This window comes from Streptopelia decaocto, assembly GCF_964273445.1.
Source record: "Streptopelia decaocto genome assembly, chromosome: 1".
NCBI lineage: Eukaryota > Metazoa > Chordata > Aves > Columbiformes > Columbidae > Streptopelia > Streptopelia decaocto.
This window is the reverse complement of record NC_138663.1, coordinates 145,039,348-145,062,792: the sequence shown is the minus strand read 5'-3', so window position 1 is coordinate 145,062,792 and position 23,445 is coordinate 145,039,348. Positions and strand designations below refer to the sequence as shown.

The window sequence follows — 23,445 nt, the reverse complement described above, 5'->3', positions numbered from 1 at the left end:
TTCTTGGCTGCACTTATATAAATGGATCTGAGCCACTCACCACTAGCACAGCACAAAACAAGCTTAACTTCAAGCTGGGTAGCTAAGGGGGACATGCTTTCTGCATGTTGTGTAGTTTTCTCTGTGTAACTAACACCTGGGTGTGGTGGGGTAACCCTGGTTGGCTGCTAGATGCCCACCCAGCTGCTTTGACTTCCCCCCTCAACAGGATAGGGGAACAAAATAAGATGGAAAAAAACATGGGTCAAGGTAAGAAACAGCAGTTACCCTCACAGGTGAAACAGACTTGACAAATTTTAAACTTAATTTATTGTCATTTTAAAATAGAGTTGGATAGTGTGAAACAAGGACAAAACTCAAAGTACCTTTTTTCCTAGGCCCAACTTGACTCCTGACTCTTCTAACCTCTCCCTTCCCTGGGAGGGGTGACAGGGCATGGGGAAGGGAGGTTGTGGTCAGTCCTCAACACTTGGTCTCTGCCCCACCACATGCTCCCTCCCAGGGGCTGCAGTTCTTCCAGAACTGCTCCAGTGTCACTCCTCTCTGCCACCACAACTTTGCCCTGTAACCCTAATACAAGTTTGGGAAAGCAGGGCTCAGCTTCCTCCCTAACAAGCAAACAATGTGTCAGCTCACAGCAAATTCAGTAATAAAGTTTGAAGGTTTTAATCAATGCCCAGGGCTCTGAAATTAATATATTACAGAAGTACCTATAATAAAATTCTTGATAATTGATAATGTTTATAGTTACAGGACAATTCCAGGGACTGGGGATTTATGTCTGTCTGTATAACTCAAGCAAATACTGTGAAGAGGCAGAACAGCCAGCTTTTGCTGTAGCATCATAGTAGCAACCTTTATTTGAATAAGGCTTAAATTCTTTCATAGTAAGTCTGTAAATCATAAAGTAGATTGCAATGCCTTCAACCAGTAGTAATCAGTTTTCTGATGGAGTGTAGTACTTACTCATAAGCTGTAGTACTAAGTTCTAAACAAAAATCTAAAATCTATGTAACGGTTTTTTCAACCATACTTTGAAGAGGGGTAGCTGTAGATAAAAGCCAAATTGTACTTCAACTTCAGTAGATGTAAAGCATTAAGGTAAAGTTCAGAGCACAAGCTCAGTTAACTGTTGCTGCTAGCAATGACTTGTAAGTGCCTTGGGCTTTAGAAGGAATGTGTAGAATTGGAACAGATCTTGAGTAAATGCTACTTTATTTGGCCCAATACACCTTAACTGTGGGAAGCTATACAAGTCCAACTGCTAATGGCCAGAGAACACTTCTCACAGGACTTCTTACCAAAAGTTTATGCTGTATGAGAGAAAAATGGGATTTTTCAATCCAAGCAATTTAACCATTTAGATTACTTGGAAAGAGAAAGATAAAAAAGAATCTTGACCTTGCATTATTGATCTTGTACTTCATAAAGATTTGAGAAGCAGGCTTAAAAGAGCTTTCATTTATTGACCAGCATTAAATCAAAACTAGCTCTCTTTTCTAGTTGTTTTCTTTTTCAGTCCACGGCTTAAATAACAGCAGCTATTTTACTTACTGCTTAAAATAATACTTTAGCAGACTCTTTCCCCATTCCACCTGGCACCTAACACCTGAATGGCTCTCTGACCATATGCTTTAGAAGGAAAAGGCTATTTTAATTTTGCTAGCCACAGAGCAACTGCCTGCACAAGTCTGGAATCTCACAACTTGGATTTTTATGGAAGAAATGGACCATCTTTCCTCAGTGAAACATGAAATAGTTGCAATACTTCAACTACTGATGGTATCAGGCCCATGTTCTGGAAAAATTCTGTCATCTTGTAAAGAGAGAGTACTGCTCTGAGCGCACAGCACCCAACATTTCATTTCTGCAACACAGAGATAAACCTTTAGTTTTGTGTAGACATCAAGCCAGCCTTGCCCTTCCTCACTGAAGCCAGCATGCATTGTTGTTAGAAGTTGTATCCAGCTCCTAGAAGGCCTTAACACAGTAAAGAGAAAACAGGAACTGAAGTTACTTACCTTGGTACAAGTTTAGTTACTCAAAAGCAGTTTTGAACAGAGAGACAGGGAGTACCAGATTTATACTTCAATTTGCTGTGAAACTGCAAGTATCATTTGCATTCTCTCTGGAAGTAGAGCCTGTAGTTCAGGATAAGCATATGACATACAGAGTTTAACGCAGTCAAAAATAGCGTAAGTGTAAGGCCTAACACATTTCACAAAGTCAAGCCTGGGTATCAGAAAAAGCATTTATTGTTTAAATGCATAAAATGTTATTTATAATTATAATTAATCCAGTGATTTAAGTTTAAAATATACAATTAATTGGTATAGAATGCTGGCAGGATTGTAGTGGGGTTTTTTGGTGTGGGTGTGTGTTTGTTTTCCAGTGACACAGTGTTTTTATTTTGATGTTTTTGTTTCTGATGGATTTTCCCCAGTGTCTAATGTCTTCAGCAATCTGAAGAGGCCAGCTGCTTCTCGTATCCGACTGAACTCAATGCAGAATGCTTGCACTTCTATAAACAAGTCCTGGACATTAATAATTTTGTTTCTGATTAAAGACTGAAGAAAGACACAAACAAGACGCACCAAGCGGTTCTGAAACAGAAGAGAGAGGGTTTCATTATCCAGAGAAATATTTGCAGCCACGTCAGTTAAAGGACTGTTGGCTCTCAGCAATGCCTCAACTGAGGCATTTCAGGAACAATTCAGTTTCAGCCATAATCTTGTTCATAAGCTTTGCACATGCAGCCCCTATATTTTTTTTTACCTCCCATACTGCTACTGTATTTAAATATTTACTCCTCTGCTTTGTAGTACTGTATTTCTGGATACAGGAGCTTTCTCAAGATTAATCCCATGCACAAATTAAGCACAAGATCTACCTGTGCACTGTACTTGATTTATTGGGTATTCTCTGAATGAAGTCAGAGAGAAGGGATCATTGCTTAAGATGATGTCATCACTAGGGTCTCAGCCTTATTTTCTACAGTGACACCACAAAGAAAAATGAACAAGCTTCACATTTCAAAATTCCCCAGTCACCACATGATTAAGACACTCCATATGGGCAGTGACAGTAACAGGACCGATCCCAATCTTGCTTTGTGGGAAGGGCTCTGTCGCTGAATTAGCACATGACCCTCTTGCTGTCTTTTAGAAGGAAAGACAGAACACGTAATCCAAGAACACACCTCAGAGCTCACAGCTCATTTCCCACCTGATCCAGTGAAAAGATGGAATCTCAGAAGTGTTCCTCCTTCCTAAGTGCTGCTTAGGTAACACCTTGCAGAGCAAGCTCAGACTCGGGAAGTGGAAACCTAAGAACTGGCACCTACAACTTGCCATACACAGATCCAGTCACTAACCATCTGCTTTCTACCGAGTACATTTTCCTCAAGGACAAAATCAGGTCTTAGTCTCATACTTGACATTGTGAGAAGGAGTTGGACCTAAACCTGTCTCTAAAAGCAACTACATGCATGAACGATGTTCACCAGGCAGAACTGAGGGGATTTGATAGATTGTGTCCAAAGTATTTTAGGTTATTTGACACCAAAAATAAGCTATAAACTATTTTTACAGGAGCTGAGTTTACTCCTGCAAATTTTGTTACCTATACCAAGAGAATTCAGAAATGGAACAAGTTATTTCCTTCACTGCAATCAGAAGGCATCACATTTTTTTTTTTTTCTGCAACACAAATTAGTTACAAGAGTAACTTCAGTAATTGAAGAACATGAAACTCTGACCAAAAGTACAAACCCAAGACACTGGCTGACTCCCAGTCCCTGAGGGTCATGCCTCTTCCAATACAAGTGGGTTTGTTCTGTGCTTTTCAAACAAAACATCTTGTGTCTCAGTTGCTGTGAGGCCTCATATGCAGCATCAACAAGTGTTAAGATCTCACGAGCTTTGCGTGCGACTCGGTGATCAGTATGTCTTCCTTGACCCTCTGTTCTTTTTGTCCCCTGCATGCCCAATGCACAGCTGCTATATGCTCTCAGCAGCCCCTTTGAGCACAGTGTCCCACCCTGTGGGCATATTCTCAGCTGCAGCCCAGCTCTGCTGCTATTTTCCTGTTCTGCTACCAAATGTAACAGGCACAGCTACTGAGCAGGTCACAGATCAAGCCGCCCATGTGTATCTGGAAGGCTTCCAAAGCAGAGATGCATCAGCAGCCACCGAAAGATAACAAATGGTTAGTCATCATCTCGAAGGGTACTGGGAACAAGACAGAAGGGGGTTTGCTGCTATCTAAACCCACACTGCACACGTATCCTGTGTGCTGCACGCAACTTTTGTCTCTGCAGCTTAAGTATACAGCAGAGCTAGAGAAGGACACCAAAAAAAGCTTAAGGAACAACCACCTTGTTGCAAGAGACTAAAGAGGTTGCAGCCCTTCAGTACTGAGAAGAAAAAGCCAAAGCAAGACTTGGTCAAGATTCACAAAGCCTTGAGAAAACTGAACATGGAACTGTTTTTCACCAATGACGTATCCAAGAAAACAAGTTCAACGGGGAACTTGGTGAAACAAACAGATTGGTTTACGATAAAAGGAAGCACCTTGCACAGCATGTAGGCAACCTTGTGTTCCAGAAGCGTGGAAACTTCCCGGGGGGTAAAGATCCTTGAGGTGGCTACACATGCATGCTGGTACTGAGGAGGCAGGACAGGCTTGGGAAGTGGTGTTAGGAAGATAGAAAAGAGGTGGTTTCTAGGTCTTTGAGGAGATCTGTGTGCTGTTGTAGGTCTGTAATAGTCATGACTGAAGGGCAAGACTTCCACGTGAGTTTTGTAACATCACCTCAAAGGTCTGGAAGTGGTGGGCACGCTTGTACAGACAAGAGACTTGAAGCTTAAAACTAAGCAGAAGGCAAACAACTAATAGTGCAAGTGAAGAAAAGGCACACTGGGTAACAGATAACCCAAGTCACACAAAACTGCAGTTTTGCCAGGGAGACATGTATTACATCTACAAAAAACAGAATAGTAGTTACCTGTGAAGTCTTGTGAAAAGGTTAACACTATAAAGAACTGCATAGTGTGTTAGGAAAAAAAGAAGTGCCTTTGAAATAAAGAAGCAGTAAGACAGAATAATTTAATGTTATGAGCCTTATAAAATCTCAGCACATATTATTTCCCCCACCAATTTACTGAAGTACTCACCTGCATATATTTGTCTTTAATCTGTTCACAGGTGGAGATACAATTGGAGATATAAAGATGAATAAATTCAGGTGGGAGATCAACTGCAGTAGTAAGCCTGTTCAAATTAAAAATATTCAGTGGTTTACGAAGCCATAAATCTTGTGATTCCATTTCAAAACAGATGAGTTACACCTATGATACTAGTTTCTTTCCAGTCACGTCATACAGAGCTGATTTCTGACAGCTTCCACAGACATATTTCCACATATTTCTAACCATTTAAATTTATTCATTAAGAGTCAAAAGCTTTTTTTAACTCTGACACAGTACAGAAGACAAGTTTGATTGGTTTCTAGTATATTGGACACACCTACAAACATTTGCTATATATTACACAAATGAGTCAACGATACTAGTTTCCTATTTACAATGAAGCCCCCAAGCTGTCAGAGTCCCAAGATGCTTCTGCAGTAAGCACTGCAATACAATTTTGCTTATTCATATTTGAATTTCAGGTACTGAATTTAGATGCTGAACTCCCTCCTTAAGTACACAACTGGAATAACTCCTTTGCTACATCAAAAGATCAGTCTCCTTAGTTCCCTCAGATCTATATTTTAGTCCTAGGAACTGAAACAACGCATCTACAACTCAAACAAAAGAGACCCTGACTAGATGAAAATGTCAACTAGAGATTAATGATGCATGATCATCTCAGAAGCTTCTTACTGCAAAAGAATTGGAGAACTATTGCAATAAAGAATAGTATTACTGTATTTTTAAGGGTTGACAGCAAAGCACACCTATTTGTGGTTTAACAATAGTGACTACTGAAGTATTTGAGCTGCCACTGTTTCTTAAATTGAAAAAGCAATAGAGTTCTCTAAACATGACAACATATACTAAATGTAGAACTGCCATGAAGTTACAACATAATTTGATCAAAGTAACTCTAATCACAGTCCTATCTCAAGTAGTGAAAGGTGGGGAAAACAGCGTTTTAGACATTTTAGTTTCATGGCTTTGCCTTATTTCACTTAATCACTGTCTCTCTGTTGGCACTGACAGTCATTTTGCAGTTAAAGTTGTTCCTATGGCAGTCATGCTGTGGGACAACCAGCATGCCTGACTGGTGGCGCAGCTATCCTGAGTAAAAGCTCTTTTCTTCTCACTGTTTCTCCATGTTGTGATCATTAGCCCAACTTCAGAGCAGTAACTGCTGTCAGTCTGCACCAGTAGGGAGGGATTTATTTCAGAAATATTTCTTTCCTCAAATGATACTTAAGGTGCAATTCAACTCTGCTGCAAAGAGACTGCTGAACAAGGCTGATCTGGTAGCTTACACTCAGGAACTGGCAAGAAATGAAGAAAGTTAAGTGGGAGAGATGTACTTTTGTAGTTTGTGGGGATTAGCTGTCTGACAAGTTTTCCCATTGAAGGGGCCAGCATTCTATTAAGAAAATGGGTTGTACCTACGTGCAGAAATTATTCCCAGTGAAGACAGGGCACGAACGTAAAGCAGGATGGTGATTTAACAATGCCACCTTTTGTTCACTTAAGCCGCATCAAGAATGCAAGTTGCGTTTAAGCAGATTAACTGCGTGGTGTTAACTTCTGGGGAGGATTCTCACAGTGACTGCCCTTTGTCCCACTGTAGTCTTATCTTCCACATAAGCATCCCTCAAGAAGCAGCAAAACTGACATTTCCAGATGCCCTAATAAAACACAATGGCTACCTCAGATGGAAGAGAAGACAGAAGCTAGAGATGAGGCTAATTTCTAAGATATGCGAAAAGAACATGAGTTCTTCATCAGGAGCGACTGGATTGTGATCCATTAGAGGGAGTGACAGTCACTACAGTGACACAACCACACGCATCGAGTAACTGGTTATTTTGCAAGTCAGTAACTAAATTAACAGCTTCCTGGGACGCAGGACATGGACTTGCTAGTGAAATTCATATATTAACCAGGAACCTGATGTTTGACTAAAACTTTAGACATGCTATAGATTGCAATGACAGACTGCCTTAAGTGATACCTATTTTAAATAATTTTGAGCTGGATGTATCAAACAGTTTGATAACATTATTTTCTACTACTTATCAACAAGGCTTTAAGTTATCCACAGCACAATATGTATTTCCCCATTCCTTTCAAAGTAGAAACACTTAGCTAACATTAAAGAGTGACATAAGTGACATAAGTGACATAAGTGAATAAGCCACTCCATTTGTAGAACAGGAAAACGAGCATCACACTTGTGACATAAATGTGCTTTATACCATACCTAAAAAAGGTAAATGGCATGTTATAAATAATTTATATTATATCAATTTAAATAAAAATAGAAAAGCATATATATTTATAAAATATGCAAATTAAAATTATAAATTATTAATGTAAAAAGTAAAGTCAATGCCTTCAGCATCACACCTTTCTGCTGGAAAATTGTGGGGTTTTTTCCTGTTAAGCAGTTTTGCTGATGCTAATAGGAAGCTGTTAACATTACAGTAATATTTTAAAATAGCATTGCTGTAAAAAAGAACCTGAAAAATGGCAGCTTTCTCTGAACTTGGCACTGGAGATGTTTGAGAGGTTCAATTCTTTATTACCAACCCACAGCTAACTTCACAAATTTAATCTGGACTAAAATAAGAGGGTTTGGTTTTCTTTTTTCTTTTAACTACAAGGCACCACCAACAGGAACTATGTGAAAAGCAAGCAGAGCCTTTATGAAAGAAACAGATTTAGTCTGGTAGTCACAGAAAGCTAAAAATCCACAGCACACTCTTCCTTTGCAGGATTAATCAGAGCACACTTTTAAGTCTTAATAATAAATATTAACGAAACAACATAAACAGCATAGAAAAACTGAAAAGGAAATGACAGTTTGATACTGTTTTCCTTCACTGTAATCTGACTAGTCATTTTTTCCATTCTTGTTACTTTTCGTAGTCTTTGGAATGCATCCAAACACAGCCCCATGGCCAGTCTCACGATCATTTAATAGCTGTTCAGCTATTTATTTTATATACTTAAGAAAACCTTCCTAGATTTGAGACAGTACTCACCGATTTACAACTTCCATTGAATGTAAGGACATGTCCATGTTGACCAAGACAGAAAAATACTCTGTTATCTGACTGGACTGCATCAGCTTCAGCAACATTTCTATAGCTACTAAAGGATTGTTTTCAACCAGGTCTGGCAATTTGGCAGGAGTGAGACCAATATGGTAAACAAGCTTGGGGTCCTTTTCCAGTTCTCCAAGGAGCTGTAAAGAAAAAAGACTTATGTGTTTATTTTTTTCAAAACTATTCACATTACTGCCTGAAGAAACTGCTGTAACACATCTAAGCTACAGGACAACGACAACCCTTTAGATTTAGGCATCTCTATTGAAAGACACTGGAGGTATACCTTAACATTTCTATGTAAAGGCAACCATGCCCATAAAGACTTTTAATAGGGCATTTATTAGTCTTTCATCAGTGGATGGCAAGGAAGGGAAGGAAAAAAAAAAAAAAACATGAAAAGTTTCAGCCTTCTTTAGTTTCCTGCCCAGCGGAAAGAAGTTTCAATTTCAAGTTCACTGTTGTCAGAAAAAGTTCTGGAAATAAAGGATACTTTGTAGTGCCAACATCATTATTATCAAAAAAACCCACTGAAATCAGGGCTAATAATATAAAATTGAGGAAAAATAAAATTCTGTGTTGGCATTTCTGAAATAATTACTTAGCAAAACCTTCCACAGAAGCACAAACAACTTTGTTATAAGAGTATTTTTCCAGGCAGAAAAATATTGGTGCCACTTATTTATCAACTGTAACTATGTTCACTCAATGCTATGAAAAATTAAAGATTTCTTCCTTATTCATATATACCCAAGTCAAAACTCTTCAGCTTTTACAATTTAAAGTACCTGGAGCTTCCATCAATTAAAGTGATCCAAATTTCTAAAATACATGTGTTAATAAACAGCTTGTTCAAAAATCATTTTAGACAGATAAGTGCATGATACTTACCTGTGTCTGCTGTGGGGAAGTCAAGGGGCTTTTAAAAGCTTTTGCCATGATTCTTTTTATCTCCACTCCAGTGCTGTTTTTAACACACATTGACTTATCCCACTGAATTGTGTGATCTGGCTCTATTGGATTTAACCATGCCAATTCATCCTCACATATATGGAGTGGAGGCGGCGGTCGAATAAACTCTGGTCGAAAGTGACCTAAACCAGCAACATGAAACATTAAGCTTCAAGTATTCAGTTTTACAACAGTACAAAAAGAAACCCCCCAGGGCCCAAATTTCTTTAAGCTACTGTAACAATGAGAACAGCATTATTATCTTATTTGCCCCTCAGAAAAACATTTAATTCTGATTTTTAGTGACACTGTTACATCAGTCTGTTTTTCCTCTTGATTCAGATCACCAAGTTACTGATTCTATGGCCTTTTCTCCTTCCACAGCAATTGCTTCCTTGGAAGGTGTTAACACTCAATGCAGATCTTACCATAGGGAACTAAGATCTGAGGGGCATCAGACCAAGTGTTTTAGCCAACAGATGACCTGGGTAACAGCTTGAGGACAGGCTCCAGATTTTTAAAACTCTAGAAATGTGAACACTGTTGAGTCTGATCTGGAGACAGCCTGACGCAGTTCTGCACTGTTTGATTCATCTTTATTCCCATTTCATACCTTGAAAATACTTCTGAATTGCATTTCATCTGAAGAAGTATTACAATATGGCATGTCATGAGTTACAGAAACAAAGATGTGAAAATGCACATACTTTCTATAGGAGGTTTTGGTCCACTCACTAAGGCTTCCGTGATCTGGGATGCAACGGAGCTGTCAAAACCGGAGTTGGAAGAATCTGGGTCAGGATCGCTGAGAATGCTGGGGAAGCTGGCCTTGCTCTGCGTTGGCAACTCGGACTGACGTTCTGAAAGAAGGCCAGTCCATGATATTAAAGCATAAAATTGAAACAGAGATGCCTGGAATACTAAAATCAGTAAGAAACAAGCAACTTTAGTAGAGAAGAACTAGCTTAAAAAAATCACCAAACAAGCAAAACCAGATAACATCAACATGAAATTTAGCACTGTGTGAGGCAGCTAGTACTCAGAGTGCCAGCTGACAGGCAGGGGACAGGGGTATGCAGCAAGGATAAAGAATAGAAATTAATCTGGAACATAGTCTTGGCTTTAGAAAAGGTAAGTACCCGATGTAATCTTCATCTAAAAGCACATTACTAGGTTCACATGGTACTCTTGAAAGAGTTCACATGCTATATCTAGTTTTACAATCAGTTCTTCTTGGAGCAGGGAAAAATCTACAGAGATACATTTACAGGCTCCACAGAAATGATGGTCATAGACAAAACAAAACCCAAACACATACCAAAAAAAACACACATAGAAAAAAAACCCACCACAGACCATCACCTTACACCCCTCCTTCCCTCCATAGAGGGCCTTAAGCAATGTGAAGTCCAAAATTGTTGGTACCACACGAGGAATCCCTTGATAAAGTGCCACGTGAATCTAAACAATGCTTTTTCTGAGTAATAAGTGTAGTGCTGTCAGATTCAGCGTACTGTCCCTACCACTCCTAAGCCAAGTGTGCTTGCTACTTTTCGCACAATCACATTAACTCTTTCTGGCTTCCCATGCATGTCAACTATTTCCCATGACCCCAAACAAATCCATGAGAGATGCTGAAACTGTGAGTAACAAAAGGCTCATCAAAACAGCGCCATACATTGCTGATTTCTTTTTTGGCTTTCTGTCTTACTTTATCCAATTATTTCAGATCACGCAAACATTTGCATATATCCTCACTGAAGCAGCACAGCACGGTATGTTTTGCTGTTAAAGGCAATGACTAGCATACTTTTCAGTTGTTTTCAAAAAAAACCAAACCAAAACAAAAAACCAACACAACACAATTTTAAAAGTCAAAGTCCAAATGAGCTGGTTTATAAAACATCTTCAGCTTTTATAAACTGCTTCAAACTCCAGCTTGTGAGTACCTTCATTTAGCCAATGAACAGGATTGATTTAACAAATTAAGTTCTATGGAGAAAAAAAAGATAATCTAAATGATTAATGATGCTTAATTAGAAATATAAAAGTTTAAGATAAAGTCCTTCAATTCATTGATTTTAGAAGCCTGCATGAGCCCTTCGTTATATCCATTGATGACCAAAAGCTCACCTTCACTGCTTCAGCTATTAGGGCTGGATCAACAGTTTCAGGTAACCAAAAGTGAGAATTAGAACATGCTAATTTAACAGAAAAGTACATAGCATCTTGAACCAAGACACCTAAATTAGAAAAAACAACAAACCAACCAAAACAACCTTAAAACAATCACTTAGGTTACCTTACGATGCTTTTTTTGTTGTTGTTCTTTCTACACGTAGATTGAAGCCTTCTTTGATTTTTAAAGGAAAGCTCTCCAATGTGTGACAAACTTCAGTTCAGTACAGGTCAATTACTCTCAAATAAGAGTTAGCAGTTACTAGCACTTTGCCAAAAGACCCATCCCTCAAACTAGGAGAAAGTGGTATTTTTTTTTTTATATATACAGTAACACACTAGATGAACAAAACCAATTTATAGGCAGAGGCCAAGGCTTGAAGAAACATTCTGTAGACCAATGGGAGAAGATAACAAAGCAAGTTTTAATACTCAATCCCAAGATGCTTTATTCCAACACACTATTTTTTGGGGGAAAAGACCAAACCAACCAATAAAAACACCACCACACAAAAAAACACAAAAAAAACACCTCACAAAACAAACAAAAAAACCCCACAAAATGAACAAAACCCACACACAAAGCAAACAAAACCCCACCACAGCCAGAAACACCACCATACATTTGCACGTGAATTATCACATTGAGTTCAAGTTCAGAAGACAAGCAAAGTATTTTTTTTCCTCCTTTTGCAAAAAAACCCAAAACTATTGGTATAGATACACTGACCTAAAAAAAAAAATAATAATGCTCTCTAAATTATTTAAATTGATTTTGCAAGTATATGCTAAACCAAGTCAAAATCCTCCTGCTCTAAATAGCTCTGAATTCATCTCAAGGGCCACAATTTTGAAGGGCCACAAAGTCTTTCAGCTGTTACATTGTATGAAATGTGGGGGGAAAGGGTGTAAATAAACATTGTATCTTGGCACTGTAATACAAGTATTTATGCACTGTCAGCAGCACAGCTTCATCCTGCATATTGAATCATTACGAGAAATATGCTGAAAACTTCACAGACCTTCTGAAACATGACAAATAGACAGTCAAGAAGCATCGCAATATTAAAATGAGCAAAAGATTTATCTTCTAAGAAAGTGAATAGAAAGCTGATGTTTATTCTAGGGAGCTACAGCAAGAAGCCTGAGAAATACAAAATGAAACTTTTTTGAAGTTATTTTGTTACATAACTCCTACAGCTGCTCATAAGCAATTAATTACGCACATTTACTGTATTGTGTAAATAATGATACAAGCACATCTTACAGGGCTTAATTTTGCAAAGCCCCATTAATGACTTTATACTGCACTTTAAGCCATCAGTGTCTTCTATTGTTTTTTAAAAAAGGACAAATTAAAATTCATGGACTAGGGTACCCATCCATACAACTACAGTTTTGAAGTTCTCTACAGGTTTTATTTTTAGTGAGAACAAACTGTTCAGAAGGCAAACACTGTACCAAGGGGAAAACAAATAAAAACAAATTATATACCTCCAGGCTTCTTTAAGGCATCACATGTGCATTATGCAAAAAAAATCACAACTTCAAGTTTCACAAAATCTGAATTCACACAAGTATTCTAAAAAAACACTGGCAGAATGAATAGAACAAGAACCAGATGGGTTTGTTTCACCCCTGAAAGTATTTTAGGGCATCAATTTGCATTTTTAAAAGATCCCACAGTCTGGAAACAGTAGCTAAAGAGGACACCAGAGGGCATTTCTACACTGTGAACAAGGGACAGTATACCACAGCATAACAAGCCAGGGACAGATTCTACAGGAAAAAAAAACAAACCAAAACAAACAAACAAAAAACCCAAAACAAAAACCAACAACAACAAAAAATCACTCAACAAAACAAAACAGAAAAGATGACAATATAAAGATACAACTGCAGGATGGAAAAAGCCTAGTTACTGCCTGACCTCAAAGCAATAAACCACACTTTACAGATATAAAGGCAGGATGGTAGGTTTTTAAGCAAAAAGGTCCATTTGCACATACCTAGGGGAAAAAAAAACCCACACTATTTTTTTGCTCTCCAAACTGGCTCCTCCTTCCCAGTAATATTTTCATATTTCAGATATAGCTCCAGATGTGACTCATCAGTCAAGGTGATCAGAACAATCATGTTCCTGCTCCTTTTCTCCTGTCAAAGGACAAGCATTACATCGCTTTTCTTTTTAATCTAGTAAAAGTAGTCCACCTTCCCATTCTTGAGCTAACACTGTAAGATCTGACTTTCTTTGTAAAACTGAAGATTTAATTGCAATAGCCAATTTTCCAGGTGCATTTGAAGTACTGGTACATGACAGCGTGACAGTTATTTTGTGTTCTGTAATGCTAGAAGTACTGCAGAGAGTGAAAAGGGACAAAAATACACACACACAAAAAGAACCAAAGCTTTAGATGTAAATCTTCCTGTATTAACAAGACATTCTCATGTTTAAGGCAGTGGCTAATGCTGAAGTATGACAAAACTGTTAAGATGTAATCTCTGCTTGAGATTTCTTTATGTGCTTGAACATGGGTTTGAAGACTGTAAAGCATAGTACAACCTTTTTCATATTTATGATAAACAAGAGTGTTTCTCAAGTAACTCATAACCATGTTACAACCAGCATTTTCACTCATAATTGAACTACAGCTTCATCTCCTCCTTACCTGCTAATGCCAGCTGAAGACCACTTATATCCACTGACTGGGCCATGTTCCCCACATCCATTGAAGCAATCTGTCGAGGAGTCTTCTTGAACAGTTCTCTAGGGGGGGCCAGCATCAGCTGAGAAAGAAAGAATTTTTCTGGAGGAGTTATGGGAGGTAAGAAGCCTGTGGAAACAAAATGAAAAACAATCTCTGACTTTCAAGGCAGCAGCATTAATGGTTTCCATATACTTCACAGAGAACAGCAAAAATAAAACACAAACTGATGTGTTATTTATAGCAAGATCCGTGCAACTGAAGAGTCTTTGTTGAGTACATATAAAACTGCTACCTATTCAGTTTCTAAAGCGATGCAAGATACAGCGTTATACTGACCTGTATGATCATAGAATAGTTTGGGTTGGAAGGGACCTTCAAAGGTCATCCAGTCCAACCCCCTGCAATGAGCAGGGACATCTTCAACTAGATCAGGTTGCTCAGAGCCCCATCCAGCCTGGCCTGGAATGTCTCCAGGGATGGGGCATCTACTAACTCTCTGGGTAACCCAGGTCAGTGTTTCACCACCCTCAATGTAAAAAAATTCTTCTTCGTGTCTAGCCTGAAATATGAGGCTTGCCAGCAGCATGGGAACATCTGGGAGGTATCTCAACATGCAATATTTGATGCTAAGTCAGTTGCAGTGGTTTCTTTATATGCTTTCCACGTTAGACAGGTAGAGAGCTATTAAATATGACCAGACATTGCAATTCATACTGTCAGTTATAAAAGTAACTTTTTTAGAAACTGATTTACCCATTGCTGCTGTGCTTGCATTTACTGAAGTGGAAAACAGTGTTTCATGAACTTAAGAGATTTGTTTCAGAGCTTTAAAGCCACCAAAATCCTCCTGTTACCTCCAGGGCTTTGTAACGGGTTCCTTCCCAAAACCCCATGTTACAGTTCAACCAAGTGCTCTGTCAGACACCAAGCCTTGCCTTGACAAGCTCCCACCACTTTTTTTCCAAACACGGGAAGCGTAAAGACCCCGGCGGGAAGCCGAGCCTGAGCAGCAATATAGAATCACAGAATGTTAAGGATTGGAAGGGACCTCGAAAGATCATCTAGTCCGACCCCTGCTGGAGCAGGAACACCTAGATGAGGCTACACAGGAATGTGTCCAGGTGGGTTTTAAACGTTTTCAGAGAAGGAGACTCCACAACCTCCCTGGGCAGCCTGTTCCAGTGCTCTGTCAACCTCACTGAGAAGAAGTTTCTTCTCATATTTAAGTGGAACCTCCTGTGTCCCAGTTTGTACCCACTGACCCTTGTCCTATCATTGGTTGTCACCGAGAAGAGCCTGGCTCCATCCTCATGACACTCACCTTTTACATATTTATAAACATTAATGTGGTCACCCCTCAATCTTCTCCAAGCTAAAGAGACCCAGCTCCCTCAGCCTTTCCTCATAAGGGGGATGCTCCACTCCCTTAATCGTCTTTGTTGCCCTACGCTGGACCCTCTCCAGCAGTTCCCTGTCCTTCTTGAACTGAGGGGCCCAGAACTGGACACAATATTCCAGATGCTGCGCAGCGGGGAAGCCGCCGGGAGGGCTCCTCCGGCCGCCCCCGCCTCGCACCCGCACCCCGGCGGCGGGACGCACCTGAGAGCGGCGTCCGCTCGGCCTCGTCGCCGCCGCGCTCGGGCGCGGGGTTGAGCAGGTGCGCGAAGACGGCAGCGAAGGGGTTGGCGGCCAGGGGCTCGGTGCGGTACATCTCCCAGAGCAGGTAGAGCGCGGTGAGGCGCTGCGCGGGGCTGGGCAGCAGGTCGGGCTGCTGCAGCAGGAGGACGAGGACGGAGCCCAGGCGGAAGTGTTCGGCCTTGCCGAAGTAGTGGTGGAAGGCGCTGGAGAGGCCCTCGAAGGTGCTGCCGCCCGCCTCCTCCGACACGATGCTCAGCAGGCTCGACAGCTCCTTCGGCGACAGGCTCATCCTGCCGCCCGCCGGCCCGCCGCCTGCCGCGCCGCCCGACTCGCCCGCCTCCGCTCCCACCTGAGTGCCGGGCGCCGGGCTGCCCCCGCCCCCGGGCATCCGCCCGCACCCGCCGCCGCCCGCTCCGGCCCGGCCCCGCCGCCTCCCGCTGCCGTAACGCCGCGCGCGGTGTTGCGCCGGCCCCGCTTTACGGCACGGCCGTAAAAGCGGCAGGGCTGACGGGGCGTTCCGGCTCGGCGCCGGGGCGGCGGGGAGGCGCGCACGCCATTGGCCGCGCGGCGGGGAGCGGGGGGGAGCGGCAGACCGGCGCTCGCGCCCCCGCCCCGCGGAAAGGGATTGGCTCCAGTTGCCCGCCGGGGGCGGGGCGAGCGCGGGGGATTGGCTGCCGCCGCGGGGTGCCGCGCGCTGCCGCGGGGAGCCGTTGAGGCCTGCAGGGGGAGCCCGGCGGCGCGCGGTCAAGGGGGAGTCTGTTTCTCCTCCCGCCGCCCGGGATGGCGGGAGCGACGGCAGCGGCGCGGGGGCGGTGAGACCCAGCTCCGCGCTGTCAGGGGCGGCCCCGCCCCGACAGGGCCCGGCGGTGCGGGCTGCCCGCGCCCACCGGCGGGGCCCCGTGGCCTCTAGCGAGGCAGCTGTGGCTGGCGGCCCGGAGGGAGCGGGGCGGGGGTCGGCCCGGCGTGGGGAGCTGGAAGATGAGATTCCTTCAGGGAGGAGGCGAAGGGGCTGAAGCTGAGCCCCGTCTGCACGTCCCGCTATGGCCGCTGCTCCCTGCCCGGGTGTGGGTCCGCTTCTGGCTGAGGAACAGCTCAGCACCGTTGTGTTTGGCAACAGGATGGTGGCACATTTGATCACATCCCGCTGTGAAATCATCCCATGGCTTTCTGAAAGAAGGGGAGCCCCCACCCCAGACACCTTCCCGGTCATCACCCCAAATGGGAGGGAAGGCACGTTCCAGATGTATGCGGACCCGCTGTGAGGGGTTGTGTGTCCCTGAGAGTGACTGGAAAGAGAGAGACGCCAAGGCCGTGCTTCCATCAGCAGCCATGGCAGCCTGGCCTTGCCACTGGCAATAAACAGAAAAGGTGGTGGTCACCTCCTCCCGCTGCCCAAAGGGCATCCTGGAGGGCAGCGTTCATCCCCTACTTCATGATCCAATTCAGCTGAGAACTATCTGCTTTGCTGACGAGGTTCTCAGCAGAGCTGGAGGATGGTGAGCTGCAATAGTGTGTGATGGAAGTCGGGGATGGAAGAACATCTCTGTTGAGGGGGGTGATCTGTTTCACGCAAGCTACCTTTGTGGATGCGCATCTTGAGGGACAGCGACTCAGAGGTGCATCAGGCCTAGCCTGAAGGAGTGCTGAGGGCATGACCCGGAGGAAAGCTTTTTGTGGTATATGCTGAGAGAAGAGCTTGGAAAGTCCTGAGAGCGGACATTGCTTCTGCTGATTCTTCTAGTATCAGTACTCCCAAGTCACCCAGCCCAGAAGACCTTGGCTTTCTAGTTAGCCATGCTGCTATACATGATGAGATTAGGTTTCTAAAATAATATAGATTGAAAGCTAATGTTCTGAATATAGACTGAGTAATAGGAGTGTTCCTTAATTTACGTGATTGATGGGAAAGAAACCCAGATCTGAGTGGTGTAAAGGCTTCATGTACATATACAGTCATTAAAAAACAATGACTTTGGGAAAAAAAAAAACGGTCCACAGCCGTGTGAGGTGTGATCTGAAAGACACTGATAGAGCAGCAACTCCTCAGCTGAGTAGGTGACAGTGAGAGGTCTGTTTTCAAGATACACACCTGGAATAGTAAAGCAGATGGAAGAGGATGCCAGTGAGCTTCCTGCCGCGGCCAAACAGTGGAGTCCTTGGAAGTCTGGGTCCTTGGAAGTTTGGACTTTACTAATAGCTGCAGTGAGGACTTTAACCAAGAATTTGGAAGAAGATTAAAGGATTGCAGATTGCTGAGGAAGTTAGCTGTGTAAGTGTGCAGCAGGGCTAGCTGGATAACTTTGGAATGCATGGACATGACCAAGAGCTTTCCTCCCTTACTTGTGACACAGAGAGAGAAGAAGTTAAGTATCTATCTTCAGTCAAATCATGCAGAAGATCAGTATTTTAAAGAGGAAGACTCCGGGCCAGAAGAAGTTCCTCATAACTCAATGAATTTCTGTATGAACAGTTGGAAAGATGAACTTTAGCAGCTGACTTCAGTGCTCAGTCAATGAGAAGACATTTCAGTTTGCAGAAGAGCTGAGGATATATAGAACAGGCTAACTGTCTTCCCCTCTGTCTTACTGACCTGTAGAGAAACTGTAGTTCTCCCTGTGAGAGAGAGTTTTGGCTCTGTGGGATTGAACCATTGCAATAAACTGGGAAGATGAAACCATGTCAGTGGTCTGCTGAGTGAAAAAGGCCCAAGTGGCTGTTTCTAGGTCTCTCAGAGACTGGAGATAACAGTTTGATACAAGGATATAAAAGACTTGGGAGAGTGATAGCTTATTACAGGAAACCTGGTTTTTCCTAAATAGGAGTTGCTGGTCTAAACAAAAGGCACTCGTGTCAGTAGCTGTGGCTATACATATCCATAACTCTACACAAAAACATAGGATGATGTTATCTAGCTTTAGTGTCTTGTCCATGACTGCTAGCACAAGGGTTTAGCGGAGAAAGCACAGAATGATGCTTTCTCCTGTGTCCACTTGGCTTCTGGTGATCTGCTGTTTGGGTGCTTGCTGAGTGGGAGGTGGGATGCTCATCCCTGTGATTCTCACCCCAAGGGAATGTTCTTCCTTGAGCTCGTCTTAAGCACTCTATGAAACGATTTCTAATTTTGGCCTGCCTAAAGCCCTGTGGCAATGAGTTCTGCACGTTGCAGTTCATACTTCAGCATCTTCGTCCTTCAGCTGATGATCCTGGTGATGAATAGTGACTCATTTTATGCATTTCATTTCACATCTCTTACTAGCACTTCACTGTGAGACAGTTCTTTTCACTTGTACCCCATCAGCAAAGGTTCTTGTCTGGGAATGTCTCCAAGATCCCATGTAGAGATGCAAAGAATTTAGCTTTTCTCCTAATCCTTCCATGAGGATTTTGTGTGTTGTGCTCATCTGTTGGCCTCAGGCTGGCCAGCAGCTTTTCTGTTTCTGATGTGCTGACAAAAGTTGTATTTGTTTGTTTTTTGAATGAAGTTTGTGGTTAGAAATGATCGTGCCTAAACTCGTGCCTTAAATTGCAGGATAGTTTGCTGGGTCCTAATCCACAGTCAAATAGACCTGTGATGCTTCTGTCCAGGTGTTCTTTCTAGTACAGCCTGCTCCTAATAACAAACTATGCTGAAGACATTAGAGGAAAAAGAATAATCATATTTAGAAAGAGAAAGCTGTCTTTTCATCTAAATTTCAGAAGTGTAAGCCACTCTTGGATAATGTTCTTACTGGAATAATGGATGTAGAATTGCAGAAATGGACTTCAGAGCAATAAAAAGTTTCCCCAGTGACTGAGACAGCAAAAAAATCGTGTGACTCATATGTGGCTAATGCAGCATTCTGAAATTATTCTGTCCAAATTAAAAGGTTTCTGGTCAGAGTAGGAAAGGTAACATTTTAGAAGATGGAATACTTCATAGGAAGTGGGATGGGCACAAGCATCAGTTGACAAAGGGAATTTTGAAGTCACAATGATTTCAAAACAGATTGCCATTTCAGGGTAGCAAAAATCTTAATCTAAGAAAAAGATGGGGGTAATGTACTCCTGGGGCATGAAGTATAGTAAATGTGCTGCAAAAGAGGGTTTCTGTAACTGCACAGGGCACTATATTTTGTGGGTGTATGTGTTGGATATTGTTGGACTGAAAACTTGTGTAAAGAAGAAGCAAGAGTGTATGATACTAGTGCAGACTCAAATAGATGAGTTCTCAGCCAGATTTGATTTCTGAAACAGATCACGTTACACTCGAGGAGGAAGGTTGGGGCCCCGGCTACCTCTGTGGGTCTAGGGGGAAGTCGGATTCTGCAGGAGATACGTCACTGCAGCACAGTCGCACGGTGTAAAGGGAAGGGTTCAGTTTTCTGCCTTTGCAGAACAGCTCCTCTGAGAGCAGGCTGAGCATATTCCATTTCTTTTAGATGGCTTTATAGAATAGCTATTAAGTGGTCAATAAAAGCATAAAATATACCCGTCACTCTTCATGTTTGGTTTGGAGTAAGAACCTCAGTAAAAATCATGCTTTGAGTTCCTAAAGAGGGATAAAGGGATTTGGGCTGTACTTAAATTACTGACTCTCGGTCTCCTCGTCTAACTCAGTCCTCTTGGCTCATAAATGCTAATACAGATGCACAGATTCCAAACTAGCACAGGCACAGGCACAGACACAGACAATCCAGCTTGGCAGGTAACCCTTTGCAAATGCAAATAAACCTTTACAAATTATTTGGCTGTTAGTATGCAATTGTGTTAGTATTTAAATGAACACCAGCCTTAGATAAATTGTAATTTACTGGAAAATTAGATCCATGACAAAAGGAGCACATTCAGTTTTGATTTGATTTCCTGAGCTGAGAGAAAAGCCATGTAATTTATTATAACTGTAGAAGATTTTTTCCTCCTTCTCTTATTAAAATTGATTTTTTTTTTTTTTTGCTATTGTATTTTAGATGACTGCCAAGGAACAAGAACTGCATTGGGGGCATTAGGAAAAATAACTGCTAATGAAGGTGCAATAGAAAAAGACAGCATTAGGAAGGAGAAAGAAAAACTGACAAAGAAGATGTATTAAACTGACTTGCTCTGCAGCAGGTATTTGAGTTTCTTCTAGCAAAGAGGCTGAATATTTAGGAAAGAACTCCCACCAGCATATCTTTTATCCCACATTTCATTTGGAAAGGACACAGTGGGAAGGAATTAGATCACACCTTAAAATCAAAGGGGAAACTAAAGCACTTCCAGATTGTTCTGTTTATTCTCATGAGACTTCTCTCTTGCACACAAATTCCTTTCTGTAATGATTTAAGTGACCTGTCCCATCTTCAGTGTGTTTTAAATAGCAGCATATCAGAAAGGGGAAGGAGAAGGTGTATTTTGTAGGCATCTCTTCATGTGTGTCTTTTTAGTGACCATTGAATGTTTTTCTTCTAAATTTGTCTCTTCAATTGAAAACGCAAGATGAGACCACCAGCGCAGAAACAGATTTTGTTATTCCTGGAGTAATCAACAATATTGGCACACTAACAATGCCTAAAAGCCTTCCTGTATGAGAACACATCTTCACTTGTTAGTCAGACCTCAAAGATGCCAAGGAATTCTTGGATACTGCTTGAGGAGCACTTAAACACCAAAAATATCAAAACATGAATGGCTTCATAAGTGCTGAGCACTGAGTGGCTTAGAAATAAACATGTTTGTTGCTGAATTCTTTAACTACTGTGAATTTTAGTGATATCTCTGCATTTGAAGCCAATTTTCAAATGGCAGATGCTTACACATGTACATTCATGTAAGTCCACTCACTTGGTTTCTTGAGTATGTTAGATACTTCCAGAAGAGATGGGGTTTTGGCCCCAATTAAAATCAATGGTGAAACTCTAGCAGAGTCATATTACCACATAAAAGCAGCATACAGTATGACTATTTGCATATATATCTTGGTGTAGACCCTTCTTCTGACTTCTCTGATAATTCAGAAACATTTTCTCATTAAAAAAAATATTTGAAGCAAAATAATGTTTTCATTTGTCCTCTTTCTTACTATTTAATCAGACAGGGATTTTAAAAATGCATCTGTAATTCTAAAATAGCTGTTTTGTGCGAAAACATTCAGTATATGCATTACTCAGGAGCTCTTCACTCTGAACTTTAATTTGAGCATTCAGCATTTATAATGTGAGCTATGCAATTGCCCATCTGACTCAAATGGCACTATTTCCGTTCCCTGGCTCGATGACTTATGCTTTATGTTTCTGTTTTCATCCAAAATCAATTCCAGTTGAATCTTTACCTATGCAGATAAAATTGCAGGAGGAAGGACTTTATGCTTAAACTACAAATTTGAAATTCACCTTCTGAAATAGTATTCAATAATTTAGAAAGCTCTTGTCCAGGAAGTGGGAGATTCAGGTTCTGTTTTTTCTTCTGCCCACAGGCTTTTAAACTCCAGCCCAGGCTGTCGCTATTAGGAGCAGAGGCGAGCATTCATCTCCTCTGGCTGAAGTGACTTTGCTTTGTTTAGAGGGTAGAAAGACTTGCTGCAAGGGAAAGGGAGCAAAAAGCAGAGTCTGATGATTTTAGTGAGAATGTGATTGGTGAGATGCAGGGTGGTGGTCTGCTCCAGAAAAGGCAAGCATGTGCTCAGTGACAATCAGGTACAAAAGCATAAAAACGAAGGGACTGGAACTCTGTTGTCCCTCTTGCCCATTTAAACTCCCAGCCATTGTAATACTCGCTTCTTCCCATTCTTTCCCTTTAGAAAGAAAATTTAAGAAATTTAGTAAAGGAAGCTCTCTTTCTCTAATATGTATGTAACTGTATATGCATGTACTTATTCATGTATAAACATAGACACTCATATTTAAATATTAAACCAAAAGTTTTTCATTAGAAATCTATTTCAGGTAGGGAAAAAGTCAGAGTTTCTCATGGTGTAACACTTTTCCACATGACATTTGACCAGAAGGATGCTCAGAAAAGCTAATTTATAAATGTGCTTTTAGGACTAAATACAATCCTTTTGTGCAAGGAGGCAAAATGTCAATAGTATTTTTAGGGATATCACTGAGTGTTGTGGTACTGTGCTATATATAGATCAGGCAAAGAGAGAACCTCAAACTGCGAAGACCCATTTATAAAAGCATCTTTAAAAATATTTGCCAATTTTGTTTTCCTCCAGCAGTGGTGAAGCTCCACTTATTTGTCTGTATCCCGAGTTCTGCATCATTCGTTTTCTCACATTCCCATATGTTTCAAACACCCAGTGAGCTCTTTACAGGGCTTTCTTTCCAAGTACCTACAAAGTTTATCCTGTGCCTGACTCTTTTATTGCCTCCTAAGTATGCTGCACACCCTCAAAGTGTCTTGTTATTCATCCCATCTCCTGTTTTATGCTGAAAGCTTTTAAATACATTTTAATGATGCATAACCGCAATATAATGAGCCTAATAGCATGCTATTGATTTTCATTTGAAACAGTGACATTTGAACATTTCAATAGCCTTTCAGCATTGTGTATATTTAATGTGATTCAAAGACAAAGCAAATGCAATATCTCTCTACTAAAAAAAACTCCACAATCTTTATCTACTAAATGTCTCCCCTGCCTTGCCTGCAATGTTTGTTGCAGTCAGCTGCATTAGGTGCATATAATTTTCAGTGTCTTAAAACAAGCAAGCTATA

At 41.5% G+C, this 23,445-nt stretch overlaps 1 protein-coding gene across 1 annotated transcript; it reads right to left on the bottom strand.

The window, feature by feature from the left end:
* Positions 1–2,232: 2,232 nt before the first annotated feature.
* CNOT11 (CCR4-NOT transcription complex subunit 11) lies at positions 2,233–16,313 on the bottom strand. Its single transcript, XM_082043750.1, has 7 exons — positions 15,730–16,313; positions 14,092–14,256; positions 9,952–10,104; positions 9,185–9,387; positions 8,231–8,433; positions 5,175–5,271; positions 2,233–2,603 (listed from the first exon to the last, which is right to left on the bottom strand). Exons 1-7 carry the CDS (start codon positions 16,154–16,156, stop codon positions 2,406–2,408), a joined length of 1,446 nt encoding a protein of 481 aa, XP_081899876.1. The 5' UTR covers positions 16,157–16,313; the 3' UTR covers positions 2,233–2,405.
* Between the last annotated feature and the right edge of the window lie 7,132 nt (positions 16,314–23,445).

Bases quoted from the DNA above. Each gene is read 5' to 3' on its own strand.
- CNOT11 (XM_082043750.1), bottom strand. From the start codon at position 16,156: ATGCCCGGGGGCGGGGGCAGCCCGGCGCCCGGCACTCAGGTGGGAGCG. The intron at 8,434-9,184 runs GTAAGTATCATG...TTTTCTTTACAG, and splicing joins CTTCCCCACAGCAGACACAG to CTCCTTGGAGAACTGGAAAA. The intron at 5,272-8,230 runs GTGAGTACTGTC...TAATTTGAACAG, and splicing joins TCAATGGAAGTTGTAAATCG to GCTTACTACTGCAGTTGATC.